We start from the raw sequence: 22,190 nt of genomic DNA on the forward strand, positions 1-22,190 counted from the left end.
TTTGGAAACAAATCTAGTTCCACTTTAAGTGGGTTGTATAAAATATTTTAAATATATGCATATATATTTTCTGTAGGATGAAAATTTTGTTGCATTTGGACTTTTCTCAATTATAGCCATGTTCACTGAACCAGTACAGGAACTGAGAATGGAGTCTTGTGGAGAAAAATGTCAAATATACTTTTCTCAGCAGTTGTTGAGCTGCCCAGTTCTTGATGGGGTACAATTATTGTTTAGGTGTTGATTCTAGCAGCAAGTCAAAGGAAGGGGATTTGAAACCTAGTGTTTTCCAAGGATTAGAAATAAAAACAAAGAAAGCAAAACAAGCAAACATACAACCAAAGCTCAAGCTTTGATTTTAGAGTTAATTTGTGAGGCTGCATGACTAATGCTTTTCCTAGTACTGCACAGTGGCTGTAAGCAGGAGGCAGAGCAGATAGAGTAGCTGCAGATATATAATTACATGGCTGCCTCTGTCTTCTCTGGGAGTTTTTAAACAGAAATAATGTTACTCTTGAGGGTGGAGAGCTGGACTTCTGTGCTTTGGTGGTAACCAGTCTTAGAAGCGAATGAGTATGTCATGCTTCAGTGCCACTGCTTTTAGTATTTATTGTTTGTAAGCGTGATTTTTGAGAATGTTGCTGGAACTAAGAAAGAAGGGAAATAGGTATTGAAGCAAACAGTAATAAAATAGATCTGTCACTGGAACACTCTGTGAACAGGCAGCAAAGTAATTTAAGATGTATTGCACTGTTTTTTTAAGAAAAAATGTAAGATGAAAAAAATTAAATGTTTTATTCTATTGTCCTCTCCGTGGTAGTTTTTATTTAAGTATAAAAACTTTGATATTGCAGTCTTCTTTTAAAAAAATAGTTTTATTTAATACCAAGGATATGTGTCAATTTCTGGCATGGGGTGGAGCTGACATTTTGAGGATGAGTAAGGAATATCAGGGAGCTTTTGACATGTTATATTCTCGAGGAAGTGATGCTGTGAGCAAATAACACTAGAGAGCCCCATCAAACTGTAATTTCTTAAATACAGGCACCAATTGTTATTCATTTTTCTTTACTTCCAGAGATATTTTATTCAGGAATGCCTACTAGGGATGGGAAACATGCAGCCTTGGGGCCACATGTGGCCTTCTAGATCCTTGAGTGGGGCCTTTTGACCAAATCCAAATTTCACAGAACAAATCCCTTTTCCCTTTATTAAAAGGATTTGTTCTGTAAAATTTGGACAGTCAGGGGCCTGCACTTGGGGATCTGGAGGCCCACAAGTGGCCTTGAGGCCGCAGGTTCCCCACCCCAGCGAGGCCCTCAGGCATTCCATTTTGGCAGAGTGGCCAGTGCTAGTGGAAATATTATTGATTTAGGACAGTTATGACTTTGGTTATAGTGATTTGAGCCAGTGTTAGAGGAAATATTGACTTAGGACAGTTATGACTTCACTTACAGTGATTTGAACAGTAGACTTGCTAATGAGATGTAAGCTTTCTTTTTCTGTTTGTCCTCCCCATCCTTTTCCTCATCTGCTTTTCAACACATAGTCTTTCAAACTTTTATTAAAGTAGATAATTGGATTAAACATGCTCTGACTTAAAACTTTTAAGTTATTTTTAAACAAAACATTCTAAAATGATATAGATCCTTTTATAATTTACTTCATATTCTGTTGTTTTTGCATGTTTATAGTAGAAAAATATCAAAAAATAGAGATAAAAGTAAACTCTTTTAGAACCCATTATCAAGAGATTTTAGTTCTATTTGGATATGTAATCTTTCAGATAATTTTTCTATACATAAGTATACATCCATAATTAAATGAGCAACAAAAACCTTTTAAATTTGATTCTTTTTTCACTTAGCCGTGTATTATGAACATCTTTTGATGTCACTAAAGCTAGAACCAACATTTCCTAATATTTCATGTATGGAATATCACATACATATTAAATAAAATCATATCTATGATATGCATAGACAGTGCTTAATAATTAGGAGATGTTATGTATAAATCTTAACAGCTATGTTTTTCCACAAGCAGTTTGAAAATTCTCAAAAGGGATTTGAAATTGAGTTGAATCAAACACCTTTACAAGTCATTATTATGATGGTGACTATTTGTAAGGTATTTTAACAAAGTTAAAAAGATCTTTAAAAATTCTAGGCCGGGCGCGGTGGCTCACGCCTGTAATCCTAGCTCTGGGAGGCCGAGGCGGGTGGATCGCTCGAGGTCAGGAGTTCGAGACCAGCCTGAGCAAGAGTGAGACCCCGTCTCTACTAAAAATAGAAAGAAATTATCTGGCCAACTAAAAAATATATATACAAAAAAATTAGCCGGGCATGGTGGCTCATGCCTGTAGTCCCAGCTACTAGGGAGGCTGAGGCAGTAGGATCGCTTAAGCCCAGGAGTTTGAGGTTGCTGTGAGCTAGGCTGATGCCACGGCACTCACTCTAGCCCGGGCAACAAAGTGACACTCTGTCTCAAAAAAAAAAAAAAAATTCTAGTTCTGCCAGTAATTTGCTGAGTGACCTTCATCAAGTAACTTAACTTTTCTGATCCTTGGGTTCCTTATTTGTGCAATGAGTTCAGAATTCTTAACACATAGAATTGAGAGAATTAAATGAGATACTATTTATAGAGCGCTTAGCACAATGCTAGATACATAGTAAATGCTTAATAATAGGAAGCAATTATTGAAATCATCCCAGATTGTTAAGCAGTTTTCTAATCCTACAAGTATCTGCTGGTGAAACATGCTGAGAGAACCATTTGTTCAGTCTTTGTTTCTTAACAGATGTTGTACAAGATGCTGAGGACTTAAAATTAAACAAAACATGATCCTTAACTTTAGAGCACCTATAATCTGGTAGGGAAATTATGTCAGAAGAGAAATTTATAAGACTCTGTGATTATACCATTTGGGTAGTTTTGCCAACTTGAGAAAAGCTGACCCATAAGTAATGAGGAGCCTTATGTGAGTTCACGATTTCACTTGTTTTGATTAAGAATAGGCTGAAACATTAATTATCTGTATCAGTATGTGATCTGGTAAAAGCAGTTTGGGAACACAGAATTGGAAAATTGTTGCCCATAAGTAATACAAGGCCTAGGTGAATGTAAAGTTTCCATTTTACTATGTTGAATAGACTACTAAATTAAACATCAGTATGACATTATTAGGAAATAGATATAGTTGTACTAGAATGGAATTTAACTGTGGGTTTTCTTTTAAATCTGTTTATAGCATTATGGTCTTGGTTATAGTAGTTTAATTTGGTGAGGGAACTTGATAATACGGTAAGTGAAATTTATAAATGTTATTTTGCATCCATACATTATTACAAAACCTACCGAATAATGTTTCTCAGTAACATTTAAATATCTTATCTCAAGCCCAATTTGGATAAACATTTAAAAGAATAAAATATGTAATTTGGGAGAAATTATAAACAGAGACATGCAAACAATATGAAAGACCACTGTAGTTACCAAACTGTACTTGTGCTTTCAGACCTATTCTTTTTGGTCTATGTTAGGTCATTGGCTGTAAGAAGAAATTTATGGGTGTATATGTACGAGATATGTACTGTGTGTGCATAAACATATGTGATACAAGATGATTTATATATATATATATATATTTAGATGGATAGATAGATATAGACATAAAGCTTGAGTTTTTATAACTTAAAAGAGATCTTGCCAATATATTGGGAATCACTATGAGAACTCTGATCTTTGTAGTTTTGTGGCCGACAGAATTTGAAACCTTTATCTCTTTCAGTAAAGCCAAAGAACTGTCATAGAGAGTTTGATAGACCTTTGATATCTCACTACTGTTTAGTCTAAAAGATGTGGGGGTTTTTTGGTTTGAGATATATATATATATCTCCTTGGATTCTTTTATATATATTATTAATAACATTTTATCCCATGCTATTGTCAAAGTAAAAATTGATTTTTTTATTCTGTTTCTAATATAAAAAACATTCACAAGTCTAAAGTCCATGGCTATCTGGCTATATTTAATAAATTCATAAGTGTGGTTGGCTTTGTTAATTTGCTAAGTGCCAGTTTAAATGTTGTCTGATCATTGATAATTTTTTAGGTGAAAAAATTAGCTTGTTAGTTTTTAGCTCACAATTGATATAATAACCGTCTAGTTTGGAACTGTATATCAGGGATATAAATAGTACTTCTTATAGCTCTGATATATAGTTTCAAACTATCAAAGTAGTACTTCAAACTATATTTCAAATCATATATTCAAAATAGTACTTGCCTTCAGTTCTTGCTTTAACTCAATTAATTCAAGTTCATTGTGATAGGCACACCTATTCCCAAATAAAAATTCTGTGGACAGTTAGAATCATGTGATTTTTGCTCCTTGTTCGATTGAAAAAAAAAAAACAAAACTAGAAAAAAAGTTAAAATGCTTTGTGAGTTTGTTTAGTTACTATAAATGATATGTTTTAATGTTTTTTTAGGTGAGTTTTCTGGTGATTTTATTTTTGACCATTTGTATCACTCTTATCTATAGCAGAATTTGTTTTTCTGATGTTCAGTTTATTAAAATTATTTAAGAAATGGTAAGTAATAAATAATTGAAATTTACTATAGTAGATCAAGTCAGCTGGAAAACTGCAAAGCATAAAACTTATTGGGTGATATTTTGAGGAATGATTAAAGACAAATGTTCTGGGATTTATATTTCAGCTTCACCCACATACTAGCTCTGTGACCTTGACAAAATTGCTTTGCCTCTTCAGTTTTCTCCTCTGTATAATGGTAATAATAATATCAACCTCCCACCCATTTTGGGTTATTGTGAGAGCTTATGTAAGTTAATATTTGTCAGCTCTTTAGAGCAATCCCTCAAACATAGTAAGTGCTCAGAAGGTGTTAGTCATTATAATTTACAATTTGTGATATTTACGAATTTTAATTGTTTTATTGGCAGAATATTTCTTTTGTTTTATTTGCTGTGCCTTTAATGTTTCATAGATGGCTTATGTACTACATTATATTTTAAGAAAAAAGACATACCTAAAATTATGTTACTTATACATAATTAAATGTACACTTTTTGATGAATTAAATATGTGGGCGATATCCCAAATAACCTTTGTGTTAGGATGCATTTTTTTCTTTCTGGATTGGGCCAGTTTAGTACTCAACTAAGAATCAAAGAAGTTCAATGTATGGATTATAGGTTCTTACACCTGGATGGGACCTTTCAATTCAACTTCCTCGTTTTACAGAAGAGGAACCTAAAACTTTGGGTGTTTATCTCCCCAAAGATCACATGGCTGGTACCTTAGAGTTGGGTCTAGAAAGTGTTATCTTTTGACATTAACCTCCCTCTCTACATTTTCCCCCATGTTTGAGTAACAGTAACATTCATATCAAAAGATAGAAAAGATGTAAGCATCATTGCTTTTACAGTCTTCACTGATAAAATGAAAGTCACATTAAGAACAAGATTCTAGTGGGCTGGAATTGCTTTCAGCAAGTTAGTTGACTACACATTCTCAGGAGCACACTACTGTGCAGATTATAGTCCTTTTAGCAGAAGACCTAAAGCTTCTATCTCTCTAGCCCATCCCACTGGTCTTTGCCATGCAATTTTTCCAAAAAGAGAAACCTGAATACAGAAGAGCAGAGTATTATTTGAGCCAAGATCTGTTGAAACATTAAGTCAGAATTCTTCCTAGAAATCAGTAGAGTAAGACTGTGTTAGCTCATGTTTCATATTACACAAGAGAAAATAAACTGAAAGGTCAGTTGAACAGTTACAGCATTGCCCTTTTCCAAGGTAATCAGCAGAGCATGTAGCAAAGACCTGAACAGGAGCGTGACTGGAAAGAGAGAGGCTGATAAAGAGGCTGGCAGCTTAAAGTGCTTGGGACAATACTTGACACTTCTAGGCCTGAGCAGATGGGCCATCTCACAGGGCTTACCGTCAGTAATTCTGATTTATTGCATTCAGGTGATTTTTTTTAAGTTAGGCAGCCAGGTTTTCACTTTGCCAGAAGACCCTGGAAATTTTAATAATGACCATTAATCACACCTCTGTAAATTGCAAGGGCAATATATTATTAATTTGCTTGCAACCATGAGACAAGGCACAGTGATTAAAATTAATTTCTAGTTACATTTTGTTAATTTATTCTAATTAATTAATCTGTTAAGTCAAAATATGTTAACATTAATGGCTATATAGTAGGTTCTATAAGTTGTATCATTAAACATTATAGTATTTCCATTATTCTGAATGTAGAATTCTAGAAATAAGTACTTTATTAGAAGAAATAGGGAGTTGTATAAGGCTTTCTAAGTGATACCACTAAGTGGACTATGTCCAATTTTTTTGTTTGTTGAATAGGAACATTTTATTTTTTTGATTTTAGGATTTAGGCCTAGAAAGATCTTAGCAATAATCTCCCCTGAGTCTCTCATGTCTATGGTGCTGTACCAGAATTGAGAAAGAACATTTAATGAACATTTAACAACCACCATTTATTTTCAGGATGAAATTTTAAATACTGGCAACTCTAACTTTTAAAAGATAACAGTTTTGAATTGACCTCATTTTCTCCCTACCAAGAGAAAAGATTTAATGATTTCTATATTACCATAATTTCTATATATATTGAGACTGAAAGTAGCAAATTTCCATTGCATTTAACTTTAGACTAAGTACGGACAAAACTATTATTTAAATAGCTTTTATTCTTTAACATCAGAAAACCAACTATTTGCTCTTAAATATGGTCTGACGATGTGTTTCATAGATTGGTCACAATGCATTTGATTGTGTCTTAGAGATGGTACAATATGAATAAGATTTAAAAAAGATTAAAATTAATAACACCCTTAATGTTTGCTTATAATCAAATTAATGTTTAGATCTTATTGTACTATAATTAGCATGGTAGAACTATTCCATTTCTTTTTTAAGATTTTAAGTTTTCTTTTTCTACTTAGAAATCTCTTCATATCTTATTTGTAAGGAAAAATGAAAGATACAATAAAATAATTTATCTTTTATGGGCTAGTTATATATAAGCACAACCACCCTGACATCAATGATATTATTGTTCTGTTTTATAAGTGAGTAAGCTGAAATTCTGAGGTTATTTACTAAATACCTAAGGTCAATTGAGCCTAGCAATAAAATGTAGTCTTTTATTTCTAAATCTGTTCTTTCTTGTGTGTTACCATGCCTGGCACATAATAGGTGGTACACACCAATTAGTCTTAGACTAATTCCATATATGAAACAACTCATTTAATTAACATCTAGTCCCAAATCTTATGCACATAGGCATTCATAAAGATTGTTATAGTGAGAAAGCTGCTTGAGTGAAAACCACAGACCTGCATGAAGCTATCAATTTGAGGAGAAATGAAATGATGAGAACTAACTGTCTGCCACTCACTTTTAATCAGTTCTCCAGGGTAGACCTAAAGTTCAAAGTAGTTTGCATTCACCTTAAATAGCAATGACTGCTGAGAGTGATGTGTTTTGACTCCTGGCAGCAGATGGTGTCTCCACTGGGTCATCACATTCCCAGTTTATTATTCACCTATGTAGATCTATAGATTTGGTCTTGTTATATGAACATGTTGATGAATTGAATTCTTAAGTCAGATAAATATATTTTCTTATATAGCTGGTTGCTTGGTCACCCAGGACCTTCAGGAGGAAGAGTGAGGAATTTATCTAACAACTCCTTCCCAATTTCTATTTCTTACTGGTTCACTATTTGTCCCATGGGCCTTTATTCCTCTATACATCCGTGTTGTAGTGCTATGAACTGAATGTTTATAACCACTCAAAATTTGTATGTTGAGACCCTAATTCTCAATGTGTTTGAGGATAGGGTCTAATGTTATAAATCCTAATGTTATTTAGTTAGAGATAGAGCCTTTGGAAGGCAATTGATTAGGTCATGAGAGTGAAGCTCTAATGATGGGATTAGTGACTTTGTAAGAAGAGACAGGGAGAACTTGCTTTCTCTCTCTCTCCAACATGTGAGGACATAATGAGAAGTTGGCTATCTGAAAACCAGGAATAGTGCCCTCACCAGACACCAGATCGCTGGTCCTCCATCTTAGACTTTGGAGCCTCCTGAACTGTGAGAAAAAAATGCTTGTTGTTTAAACCATCTAGTCTATAGTAATTTGTTACAGCAGCTCAAAGTGACCAAGACATGCAGGTTCTGGCCTCTTCAGGTAGCTGCCTCAAGCCACAATCTCTATAGGTCCAGTCAAGCAAAGCATAAGGCCTGGTGGGACCAGTGGAGATTGAGTGAATCAGGGAAGCACATACACTATAGGTGTAGTATAATTATAGTGAATTATATCTGTCTTATATTTTCACAGGCTATTGACTTTTCTGTTTATCTCAAGTCTAGCAATCTTATTGAATATGTTTGTTATTCTAATAGAATGTTTATTCATTATTTCATGCAAAGGTATTGTGCTGAGAATTTTAGGTACATTATTTCATTTGATTTTCAACGAAATCTCATAAAGTAGGTTCCATTATTATTCCCATTTAAGATTAGGAAATTTAGTCTTAGTTACAGTTGGTAATGGGTAGGATTGGGAATCAAATTCAAGCATTATAATCCTAATCTTACATCTAACTCATTGTATCACCGTTGCCTAGAAAGAATCTGACAATTAATAGGTGCTCAGTAAATATTTGTTCATTGAGTATTTTTAAGGTGCTTGGAATGCATCAGGGTGCAAACCAGATAATTTTTCTTGTTTTTGTGGAATTTACATTCTAGCTACTTCTGTTTTCTGATTGTAAATCTTTATCAATACCTCATATAATAGAATGCTTTTATACTTTTTGCTTTCTGCTTTACTATCTTCCACATATAAGAAAGAATATCGTGAAGGTATGGACTTTGTAATGTCTTTCATCTCTATGTTCTCATGATTAGCATAGTTCTGGATATACAGTAATATTTGTGTAATAAACAGATGGATTCACTCCTCCTTGTTTGTCACCTTTACTCAGATGGTCCCATTTTTACTGTTCCTGATGGATGAAGTCAAGAGTGTATGCTAAGTTGGATGCAGATTGGAAAAGCTACTGGAATTTTAAATGGAATTTCGAAAATGTGTGCATTTACTATGGTGGTTATTGGTGTTTAAACATTTAAAAATAAGGAACAGCTTTCAAAAATAAGAAAATACGTATACAGTAATGCCATTTTAAAAAATCTTTTCATAGCTTAATCTTGTATAACAACAGGGTCCATAAATCATTGTACTTAATAGTCTATTTAATAAAGACTTCATTAATTTATGGACTCAACCTTCCAAAATTAATCCTTCAAAGTGCTTCCTTTAAAACACATCCCCGAGCATATCAGCTATCTCCTCTGGAAAGTCTTTAAGGCTTTTTATTTTTTTGTCCAATGTATCATCTGATTGAAAACTATTTTTTTCATCCTGATTGCCCATGAGATTTCTCCACTTTCTTCTGATCTGACTACACACAGCTAGTCATCATGTCAACAACAACCATCTACTTTTTACACATGGAATGCCCTTTTCTGCCTTTTTTCCTGTCAAAATATGCTACTCATCCTTCAAGGCAGAGCACAAATTCTGGCTACTCCCTAAAAGCCTCCTCTAATCTCCCCTTCTCCCAGTCAGAACCACTAGTTCCTTCTTGTCTTGCTTATTCTTCTGTCAACACTTGCTTATCTCAGTCCTGTTCTGTCATGACTTGGACAGTGTTTTCCATTCAACTGATGAACATCTTAAGTGAAGGATCTTGTTTTATGTAATTGAATTATTAGCACACAATAAATATCTTTATCCTGCAATGAATATGTTGGTTTTTTTGGTAAAATAATTGCCTCCAATTGAGGAATATAACATAAAATACACACTTGAAAGTCTCATATGCCTAACCTTCATTTGACAGCCTTGATCTATGGATAATTTTGTATATTCTGGATATTTTTTCACACAGGGAAGAAAGTTTCTGCCAGACACCTGAAGTCTTTTTAAAGAATGATTTTAAAAGCTATTTTTTTTTTCCCTTCAGAAAAACCTCCATTCTCCTTTCCTTTAAACTTAATTCCCCCCTTTTTAGCTATTAAAAATTCTTCTTAAACTTTTACTTATGTGCTTTTTCTTGTTTCTTCTCCAAGTCTCTCTAGGAAGGAGATGACAAAACAAGATCTTGAAAATTAAGCTAGCAAGGAAGGAATTTTCCTCATGGGTTTCTTGGGTTTCAGGCCTACTGAGAACCACTCGAGAATGGATTCTACATCCAGGACATTTCAGATAAAGGATGAGCCATCACCCCTGACATATCTCTTGTGTTTATAACTTTGTGTGAAATTAGAGCTTCAGTCCTGATCTAGAATGAACCAACTGTCTTCCAGGGGAACAAAGTTTATAGCTTGTTTCATTATTTTTCCATACCTATCTCCTGCTACTTCTTTGCAGTAACTTTTTTTCCCCACTGGGTCAATCTAATCTACTTAATTTTCTTTCAAACTTTCCATAATCCATCTATTCAAATAAATTTTGAGTACCTAGTATGTGTTATGTATTAATATGTTTATATTTATAATTTTAATAGCATGAAAGAAATGGAAAGGATTCTCAAATACTTTTGGAATTTGAGGGGGAAAAACTTAATGTTTGTTAATAATTACCATGTACATTAAAATCTAAACAAGAGTTATAAGTAAAAGAAAATTGGTAAATTAAAAAGTACACTAAAGTGTCGCCCCTTTCAGGTGGAGAAAAGTTATAGCTAACATGTAATAAACACTTGTTGGCTACTCTGGGAAAGGCTCACATGGTGATTTCATAGATTTTCTACAATCTGAGGTCCTGCTTCTCCCTCTCCTTAACAGGGGAAGCAAATGAGGAAAAAGGAGGTTAAGTGTTAAAGCTAGACTGTTTATTTCTAGAAACAAAGCTAGTAACATCTACAACTAATTTTCTTCATTATAAGATTAATTACCTTACAAGTAAAACATAAAAGATTTTCTTTAAAAGTAAACTATGATTTTTAATTTGAGATTTACTTGAAGTACACCTTTTGTGATTGCCTCTATTGCTTACTACTTTCTTGACCTTGGATAATTTACATATTTATCTGTGCCTCTATCTTCTTATGTAAAAGGGGATTAAAAACATCCATGTAGAGATCAAATCTGATAATATTTATCACAGTTCTTTATATCTGTACAAAATGCTAGCTCCTATGCTAACTTCATTTTATGTTCTTGGTTACCAAAAATTTGACCTAGTTTTTAAATATCCTATAAATTCACAGCAAAATATTAAAAGAGACAACTGTAGTAGGAGAGGGCACAGGCATGATGATCCTGCTGTATCCTCAGGCATTTTCTTTTTTGAGCCACAGTGATTTCAAAGTGCAATGTGTATTTTTGTATCAGAAGCCATAGGGCTGACCTTGAGGGAAGTCAAGATATTTACTTAGAGTAATATAATTCTATAATCCTGTTTCCATTGAAATTTTTAGCAAATGGGACATTTGAAAATGTCTTATAAAACTTCTTAAAAATGATAATTTTTTAAATGTAAACTTAAAATTTAAAAATGTGTTTTTAAGATATTATACCCACATTAACAACAAAATTATTAACCCATTTATTTAAACTCCCAAAGTTTATACCTTTTGAAAAAATCAATAATTTTTCTGGTGTTATGATATACATGTATATGTATTTTTTGCTCTAAGTCCAAATATTTTTTGATTGTTCCACAATGTTTGATCATTTTATTTTATGTTATTACTTATGTCATTTAATATGGATTAGATTCTCCAAATACCAAGAAGTGTAACTGACTGACAGCTGGAAGAAGTTAAAAAAAATTTTCTTTTCTCATATGATTTAAAGAGTTTATGTATGGTATCCCATCAGACATGTAGATCTAGTTTGTTTGTCCAGGTTAGTATTTTAAGTGTTTTGAAGCAGTAGTCAATATTTGAATTGGGGAGAGTTCATAGAAAAATATGTAATTTTTTTTGTTCTTGAATAATTACCTGACTGGGTAAAACATGCTTGGTAGCAGTGAGTTGCCAGCTGTTGCTTTTAGTGGGGTTGATGTTCTCCATCTCAACACAGTCTATCTTTCTACATTGTTTTCCATAATCTAAGGCAAACTTCCTCAGTCGTTCTTTTATCATCATCTTTGGACTTTTGTGATTCTTATGTGGGGCCAGCTAATCATGTTTATGATACCTGCCTGGTTTTTGTGGGCAGCTCAGTTTGTGTCCCCTGGAATAAGGATTGCCCATGAGACTGGTGTTAATCTTGGGCATAATTCTGTATCAGCACATTTTACTCTACATCATTCTTCTTAATTGCTCTCCTATAGTTTATGGCTTGGATATTGTACATTTATACACCTAGTTTCCCTCTGCTGAATAAGTAAGTTGTTTTCTATGGTTTGGTATCACAGATAATGCCGTAATGAATAAATATCATTGTACACATAGATGTCTTTCCTTCCTTGTGTGATGTATATCCAAAGGGCAAATTTCTAAAATGGAATTACTTAGTTGAAGAGTGTGATTTTGAAATTTTCATAGCTGATGCCAAATTGTTTTCTAATTTACATTTCAACAAAGAGCATTTGAAAAGGTCTCTCTGTATTGCCCTCGCCCCCCAAACCACAGAACTGCATCCCATCTGCACAGATTATCTTATGTTTACTGGTCTTTTAGGTGTAAAACTGAATTTTGAAGTTTAGGGTTGTACTTCTCTAGTTATGTATGTATAAGTTTAAGCATCTTTTCTAATGGTTATTGGCCATCTGTATTTCTTTTTCTATGAACTCTTGGACTTATTTACTTTTAAAAAGTTAATGTTTAGCACTCTGAACTCTCTGGAGGTTATTTTGATTTTAGAGATCCACTTTTGTAATGACAAATTTATAGATTTTAATATTTTATTGAATAAGCCATACTTTTCTTACTGATTTGAAGTATCCTTTTATCATGTATTTAATTTCTATATATGCTTAAGAATTTCAGAAACTCATTTTTGTTCCATAGATTAATTTCAAATGGTTTCAGTTTCCTAAATTTTATAAACAGTTTCACATACTCCGTAAAATTCCTATGAATATTGTATAGGACTATGTTGCTGTTTAAATAATGTAAAAAATTACATAGTTTTAGGAAAACTATACTTTATTTTTTAAAAATGATGCTTATTTGTTATACATAATTAGAACAATGCAAGGGCGAAAGTAAAAAGAAACCTCACCAAAAAAAATCTTCACTGATATTAATATTAAGGAAATATTCTCCATATTTTTATATACTTATCTATAGGTATAAGGATAAAGAGCTTGACAGAAACAAATAATAAAATAAATGTGCATTAAATTTAATTTAAATTATTTTAAACAATGAAACAGAAGTGAAATGAAAGAAAATTATTGAAATTCATATGCAACTTTCTTTACCTTAATAGGTATTATTTACTAAGTGTGCATTTAAGATTAATAAAGAAATTAAAAAAATATGGTGATGATTACCTTAAATTTTGATCATGTTGAGTGATTATCTGCTATAAAATTCTATCTTCGTTTCTCTCATCTCTTGTTTTTTTTTTTTTTATACTGATATTTTTACTTTGTCATATGAGATCCTTTTTCTGTGATCACATTCACACATTTCCACAATTGTCTAGTCATGGTTCTTTATTTAAAGAGTTAGTGCTTATCTACACTTCTGTAACAACTGTCCACTCCTGTATTTATTTTTAATGTTTCAATTACCAATTATTTTATGGAAAGTAGTTACTTTTTCTTCAGGAATAGTTCATTAGTGTCACAACTTAAAATCATTCATTTTTTCATTAGAAAATATTTTAAAAATTCCTTAGATTTGAGTAGGAACTTGTCTCAGAATATTCTTAGATTATTACTTTCCTTCTTAGAATTGTGTGGGCTTGGCTTTATTATTTGGCCTTTAATATAATGTTGCCTTTTTCTAGCAGGTTGTCTATAGCATTATTTATCTTTAGAACTTTAGTTGCTTAAACTGGGATATGTTGTGTGTGTGTTTCCCAAAGTTTCTTTGAAACATAGTATGCTCTTTTTAATATGCAGATTTATTCCTTTACATTAGAAAAAATTTCCAGTTTTATATCTTTTATATCCATTTTATTTAGTTTTATTTTTAGAGTCAAAGCTATGTTTGGATCAGTTTTTGTGTGTTTTGAGTATCTCTTAGTTTCTCTTAATATATTCAATTTCTTTGTTTTTTCTTTTCTGTTTAATTATTTCATGTAATAATTTGCTATTTTTACTATATGTATGTTTTTTTCGTTAATGATTCTAATTTATTCATTATTTTCTAGTGATATATCTTTTTCCTCTGTTTCCTTTGGTCTACAGTCTCCTTTTACTTCTCATTCTGTTGTTTTGTCAGCTCTTGTTTTTTTGAGTTCACTTAATTAAGTTGCTGTATAAAGTAAAACATTTGGTAAAAGCTTCATTTTCTCTCTAGCTAAATTGTGGTGTTCATCATTATTTAGCCTTTCAAATTCTGTATATTCCCTGTACATCCTTTACCTGGATTCATGCCATCTTTCTGGGAACTTCTTGCTCACCCCTTCAGGGTACAGGGAGGTGCAGGGAAGCTTGTTGGCATTACCCAATTCATTGTGTAGTTCTGGAAACTTTGCTTCTGACGCAGAGCACCTGGCACATGGTTTACTTCTTCAGTTTTACCAGTTTCTTCCTAGTTTGCATCTCCCCAGATATTGGGAGTATTAATGAAAATAGGTACTATTTTTTTTGTGTACCAGTACAGAATCCAGGGGAACTATGAGAAGGTCAGGAGCAGGCATGTGCTATTAGTGGTCCTGCCTGGGAATCTTAGGTTTGTTCTCCTGGCCACTGGCTTTTGTAGTTCGACATGATCTATGTTCTTGCCATGCTTAGTTGCTTTAGCAAAGGACTAGGCCAACTAGAGCCCTCAGGCCAAATCTGTCCTACCACTTGCTTCTGTAAATAAAGTGTTATTGGAATACAGCCACACCCACTCATTAACATATTGTCTGTGGCCCCTTTCATGCTTCAGAGACACAGCTTAGTAGCTGTGACAGAGGCCATATGGCTGGTAAAGCGTGAAGTATTTGCCATCTACCCTTTCACAGGAAAAGTTTGCTAAATCCTGCTATAGGATAATTTTATTTTTCCTGCTGGATTTTCACTATTTTACTTTCATATTCTTAGGAGTCAGAGGAGAAAGATGTAGAGATTCTGCTTCATTATACTATCTTGACATAGAAGTTGCTGTGATGCTGCTTTTAAAAAAAATCATGGATTAGGAGCATAAGCATCCTATGTCCTCTCTCTTACCAGAAATGCTTGAAATTATAAAAAATGTTAGTTGGCTTTTTTGGGTTTATTTGAGATTATGGTGATTTTATGCTGCCAGGTAACCTCTACCAATAAATGTAATTATTTATATTATTTCTCTTGAATGATAATCTTTTTTTCCCTTAAGACTAAAGCAGCTACTTAATTGTAGGACCTTTTCTAGATGACTAATTTTCTAACTTATTTCCTTTTGTACTTTTTCAAAGGTATAAACAGTTTTGCCAGATTTTGAGCAATATTGGAGAGAATGAAGGTGGTATTGATAAGTTTTCCAGAGGCTACGAATCATTTGGCGTCCACAGATGTGCCGATGGTGGTTTATACTGCAAAGAATGGGCCCCAGGAGCAGAAGGTGTTTTTCTTACTGGAGACTTTAGTAAGTATTTTGAAACTTTGAAGTCAGGAGTACTATTTGATTTATCTATTTAAAATATAGATTTCTTATATTTCATGTATTTAACTATATGAAGATTAATGATTACAAATAAATATTAGACTTTTCAGATAAAATCTTAGAATTTATTAAGTCCTTACCTTCCAGAGGTCCAGCTGTTTCTGTTACAATGTGATATATGTATTCCTGAAAAACTTTATGTTCTATAAAATCATGTACCAGAAATAACAGAGTTATGAGAAAAATAGTATTAGGAAGACTACTTCAAGTTTACTCAAGTTTGTTAGCAAAGCTCTGACAAAACCAATAGCAATCTGGGTAAAAATATTGGCATAGTTGAAGTTCTGCTAGCATTTGTACCTGGCTAGAAGGCATCATAGTTCTTGGATTCTTTATAGCCTTATATTCTTTTTTGAGTCTTCAATAAAAGTAGATGTCTAATCCAGAGAGTATAATAAAATCCATCACTCACTTCTTTTTTTTCCTCTTTACCTTGTTTTATATATAACACAATGGGAAATGTCTTCTCAGCATTGTCATCTGCCTTGCTAACTCCACTAGACAGCGTCAGTGCTATATAAAGTATAATGGTTCAAGAAGTCAGCCTTCCAGCTTACAGTCTAGTGGGAGGAAGGACTATAATGTAAATAACTGTAATACCATCTGCTAAGTTTTATTCTAGAAGGGTAAATAAATTACTATAAAGGTGACAAGGAAGAAAGCTCAGTTTTGAAAGTGGAAAAAAATAGGCCTTGGTAAAATGTTCTTGATACAAGGAAAAGAAATATCAAAATTATCATAATCCTTTAATACCGTAGAGAAGCATAGTATTTTAAATTTGATTTTACCAGACTCAGAAGTCTACATGCTGTATTATTCCATTGTTATGCTCCTCTAGAAGTGGCAAAACTGTAGGGACAGAAAACAGATCAGTGTTGTCAGAGGTTGGAGGTGGTAGGTGAAAGTTGATTACAAAGGTACATGAGGGAACTTTTTGGGGTGACAAAAACGTTTTATATGCTGATTACCCGACTGCGTGCATTCATTAAAATTTATAGAACTGTAAACATAAAAAGAGTGAATTTTATTGCATGTAAATTATACCTCAAGGAACTCAGTGAAAGTGTTGATTTTATATATATTGTCAGAGGTCTGTCCAATAGAAATAAAATGCAAGCCAGTTATGTAATTCAAAATTTTTAGTAACACATTGAAAAAGGGAAAGAATAATTTAATGAATTGTAATAGTAAGAAATTTTGTTTACCGAATATATTAAAAAATTATCATTTTAATATGTAATCAATGTAAAATTTATTAATGAGATATTTCCATTCTTCTTTTGTACTACATCTAGTTATATCACGTCATAATTTGCATGGTAAATTTTCACTGGAAATGTAGTCATCTTTCAGTATGCACGGGGAATTGGTTGCAGGATCTCCTGCAGATACCAAAATCCCAGGATGCTTGTTTCTCTTACAGAAAATGGTGTAGTATTTGTATATAACTGCACATTCTCCCATATACTTTAAATTATCTCTGGATTACTAATAATATCTAATACAATGTAAATGTGATGTAAACAATTCTTATACTGTATCGTTTAGGGAATAATGACAAAGGAAAAAAGCCTGCATATGTCCATATAGATACAACCATCCATTTTTTTTTTTTTTTGAGACAGAGTCTTGCTTTGTCGCCCGGGCTAGAGTGAGTGCCGTGGCGTCAGCCCAGCTCACAGCAACCTCAAACTCCTGGGCTTAAGCGATCCTACTGCCTCAGCCTCCCGAGTAGCTGGGACTACAGGCATGTGCCACCATACCTGGCTAATTTTTTTCTATATATATTTTAGTTGGCCAGATAATTTTCTTTCTATTTTTAGTAGAGACAGGGTCTCACTCAGGCTGGTCTCGAACTTCTGACCTCAAGCGACCCACCCACCTTGGCCTCCCAGAGTGCTAGGATTATAGGCGTGAGCCACCACACCTGGCCCATTTTTTCTCTAAATATTTTCCATCTGAGTTGGCTGAATCCATGGATGTGGAACCCATAGTTTCTGAGGGCTGACTATACCAGATCTATATTTAGATTTGATAAAATTTTCAGTTTAAAAGTAGGTACACAAACCCAGGTTTTTCCAAACATAATTAAAAGTTTTCCAGTAGGTGAGAGTAGAACCCAAATTTTGGGCCAATGATGCATTTAAAAGAAGGTTCCTGTGGAAAAAAATGTATACATGGGTGTAAGTCAATATGACTCTAGAGAACATGGAATTTTGATAATAATGGCCACTTAGTTGAAAATATACCCTTAAATAACTGAACTAACCATGCCCTCTTTAAAAAACACAATTAAGGGATTCTGTATTTTGTTTTGCTCTTATCCATTTTTTTTTTCCCTAAGAATAGTTGAGCAAGAAAAAGTTATATGTTGAGTTTTTCCTCAGGATCAATTGGGTTAGAAAATTTTATTGTACGTCTTCTAATGTCTAAATTTGTTCTAAACTGAAAGGAAAAGAAAATGCATGTTAATTAGCTCAAACACTACCATAGATTTTTTAATTTGAAAATTCAGATTAATTAAAATGTTCTAGCTGGTTTTGCTGGTGATATTAAAATGTTTCATTTAAGTATAGTCTTATGACCTCATATTTATCAAGTGATGAGTTGAGAGAGCAATAAACTTAAGAAATTCTATAGATTGGTCTCTGCTGGTGGCAGATAAAAAGAAAGGACGATTCTATAGAATTAATCTCTAACCATAATACTGATAATTTTTAAAGAATTCCACTCCTTTGTCATTTAATATAATAATAAGCTTAACTTCTAACTATATACTTGAAATATCACCTAATGAAATAATTGATTCCTTATTTATTGATAGGGATTTGAAAAGTAACATAATTTTACTTATATTTTTATCATGGAAATGTATATATAATTTAAAACATTAGTTTTGTACCCACCTCTTCTCCCAACCCCTAAAGATATTATAAAAGAGACCTTCAAAAACCAGCAACAAAAATCTTATTTCTGCTGATGGATAAATTAACTGTTACTTATATTTACCTGAAAAAGAAAATTTTCTTAATTTAATTTTTATCTAAGTGATTAGCTATATATTTGTTGCAATTTTTCAGAAGAAATAAACATTAAAGAATATATAGACTTTAATTCTGTATTATGGAATAATGTACCTTTAATCAAAATACTTTAGCATGTTGCTGTCATGTTTTTCTCCTTTTCTAATCAGTTTAGAAATAGTACTATGCATGTGTTTTTCTCAGGGGTTACTCATGTAAATAGTATCACCAATAACGTTTTGTTCCAGTGTTTTGGTTTTTTTTTTTTGCTAACTGATCTTAGAATATTTTAGGCACAGGTACTTAGAATAATCAAATATCAATGAACTTTAAGAAAGAAATTGCCATGAAATGGTGTGTAAGATAAAAAAATATGGGATTTAGAGTTTGAGAACATAGCTCTCTAAACAACGGTTCTTCATTTGGTTTATTGGGGATAAAGGTGATGATATTTGTCTTAAATGCCTAACTGAGTTGCTTTGGGTACTAACTAGATCGTGAACATGAGAAATTCTATACCTTATTCAGTGTTACAGAAATGTTAATTAGGAAGATTGAAAAAAATGCTCTCATTTGCAAAGGTCTTTTTTTAATTAAAAAATTTCCTGTTTATAATATTTCAAAAGGCATTTGAGCCTTGCAAAAGTAAAACGTATCTGTATTGCTGAAACTGAGGCAGAGCTGGCTTTTGCCATCCACATTTTAAAATTACTTGCCAAACATCTTCACTTTAAATATGGTACATATATATTTTTTTTTATTTGAGAGAAAATGAAACAAACATTTCTTTTTCTTTCAGTCATTTTTAAACAAGTAGTTTTTTAAGCAGTTAGCAGCTGCTGCAGCAACCCGGAAGGATAGTATAAATATAATGACATTCGTCAGGATTGAAATCTTACTAACCAAAAAGTATTTCTGGGAAAACCAGAAACTACTTTAGGTTTGAGATAAATTTCTAAAACTTTGAATCATCTGCAATATAACAATGACTCATTCTTTAGAAAATTAGATGCAATTTAAAGTATACTTGGAGTTTTGGTTCTAAATCATATTTTTGCAGATTGCTAAATAATTGAAGAGAACTAGCTGCTTTCCAGTATCTAGAGGATAATAAGAGAGAAAGGCAGTAAACTACGTATGTCAATATAAAATAATTGGATTCCTATTTGCTATAACAGAAAACATTTCATTTAAAATTACTAAGTCTGGGAGCTAGGCACTTTTCAAATAACATAAATGTCTATCATTGATGGACTGAAAAAAAGAAAAAAAATTCATCCTGATTTTTACGCCTATAGAAAAAGGAAGCACTGATATTTTTGCAGAGTGGGAAAGATACCAAGGAAACTTTTACCTGTTTTGTGGATCAAGTTTGTCTGTAATTTTTTTTTTTTTTCGGTTATACAATTTCCAAGAAGTTTACAGGTTCAGAAGAACCTTTATATTGCTTAATCTTGCATGTTCTGAAACAGTCAGTCTACTCATAGTGTGCTCTGTGAACCAGTGTGGTTCTGTGAACTGTGAACAGTTTGCAATGGTACTGTTAGAAACTGGGAGTGAACATTTAGAAACTTTAATAGCAATTTGACAGAGTAATTTTATTTCTGTTGAATCTAGCAATGATAATACAAAAACTAGGGCTTAAATCTTCAAGTCTTTTTTCCTTTTGATTTTCAAATCATTTTATTAGTTTTATATAAATATTAGTCTATAATAAGAGTTGAAGTTTTAATAAAAAATAATTGGTCCATCACCATAGATAGTTTGAGAAGCACTGATCTGAAAATTAGTGATCGTTATTTATTGGTTTAAAAGTTCTTTATGCTTGAAAGGTGTAGTTCTGTTACCAACTTCCTGTGCCTTCTTCCCTTCTTTCAGCTAATCTGTGGTGGCTGTATTAGCCAGCTTTCATTATGGTGCAGCATGTTACAGACAACTCCAACATTTTAATGGCTTACAACAACAAAGGCTTCTTTCTCATTCATGTTGGCTGCAGTTGTCAGCTGTGGCTCTGCCCCATCTGTCACATTCTTTCCAGAATCCAGGATAATGGAGCAGCCCCAAAGTGGGACATCCTGATCTCCTGAGAGAGAGAAAGAGCAATGGAGAAAACCTGCTGATGGCTCTAAAAGCTTCAGGTTAGAAGTTGCAAATGTAATATGTGCTTCCATTTCATTAACCAAATAAAAATATGGCCAAACGTAATGTCAATGAGGCACAGAAGCAGACTCCTCTTTTATGGAGACTTGTGAAAACTTGGGCATCATAATATGTGACTCCAGGGGCAAATACATCTTTATAATATAAAGTGTAAACTTTCCAGATTTTTTAATATCCTAGATATTAAATTGCCTAGATGGCAATTTCTTTCTTAAAGTTCATTTATATTTGATTATTCTAAGCACCTGTACCTAAAATATTCTAAGATCAGTTGGCAAAAAAATACCAAAACACAAGATATAGTCTTTGTGGGAAGAGAGTTATTGAGGTAGGGTAGTTCTCTGACTTAGATCGTCGAGAAGGTTTTCTTTAAATTTCTATTGACTTCTGTATTCCAGTGGAGTTTCAAGAAGTCTTTTGTCAGGTAGACATTTTCAGTGCCCTGTGGGTCCTCTGTGAATGCATTTTTGTTATGTTGCTTCCTTTCAGTTTTATTTATTGGAAATTGTGATGTTTCTAGAAAGCAAGTTTCTGGAGGACTCTTGATATTGTTTATTTTGGCAAGGTGGTGGCAAAGTACAAGGCTGAAGTAGAAGGCTTTAAGGCTGTTAACCAAACCAGTAGTGATACTGAGAAACGGCCTCTTTGATGTATGTGAATCTAAAATAAGTAATCAGCAACTAAATGTTTTGTAGAAAGTTTTCAGTACTTCCTCTGGCTTTCCAACCTGATGTTGGTTCTTTCACTGCTTTTATCTATTTTACCTGATGGTTGTTCACTTTCCATGTAATCAATGAACAGTGGAGGTTTACTTAACCAATCTCTCTTTACTAGACGTACTGAATTCACTTCCGCTTAACAGGTTTCATTGTAAATGATACTGACTGATTCCCACAGGATACTGAGTACTGGTAGTAGCAAAGTTAAGGTCTACTACAGGTATATAGTTCTGCTTTTACCGGTTACACTCACTGTGTGTTTAGAGAGAGCCAGTTTTCCCTCCAATCCTGTGAATGCTAATTTTTCTCATTGTAATTCTGTAACATACATTAATTGATGAATTATGAGTGTGATAGGAAGAAAATTATTGAGTATTGGGAAAATCTCAGTAGGGATATGTTGTAAAAAAT

General features: G+C 32.9%; 1 protein-coding gene across 2 annotated transcripts in view; it reads left to right on the forward strand.

Moving 5' to 3' along the window:
- GBE1 (1,4-alpha-glucan branching enzyme 1) overlaps positions 1–22,190 on the forward strand; it is a 263,584-nt gene that overhangs the window by 31,087 nt on the left and 210,307 nt on the right. For both annotated transcript variants that reach the window (XM_045540452.1, XM_045540453.1), the window contains exon 2: positions 15,630–15,799. In XM_045540452.1, the coding sequence (XP_045396408.1) occupies positions 15,630–15,799 (170 nt within the window). The remainder of the gene's footprint in view (positions 1–15,629; positions 15,800–22,190) is intronic.

Source organism: Lemur catta, chromosome 1 (genome assembly GCF_020740605.2).
Source record: "Lemur catta isolate mLemCat1 chromosome 1, mLemCat1.pri, whole genome shotgun sequence".
Lineage (NCBI taxonomy): Eukaryota > Metazoa > Chordata > Mammalia > Primates > Lemuridae > Lemur > Lemur catta.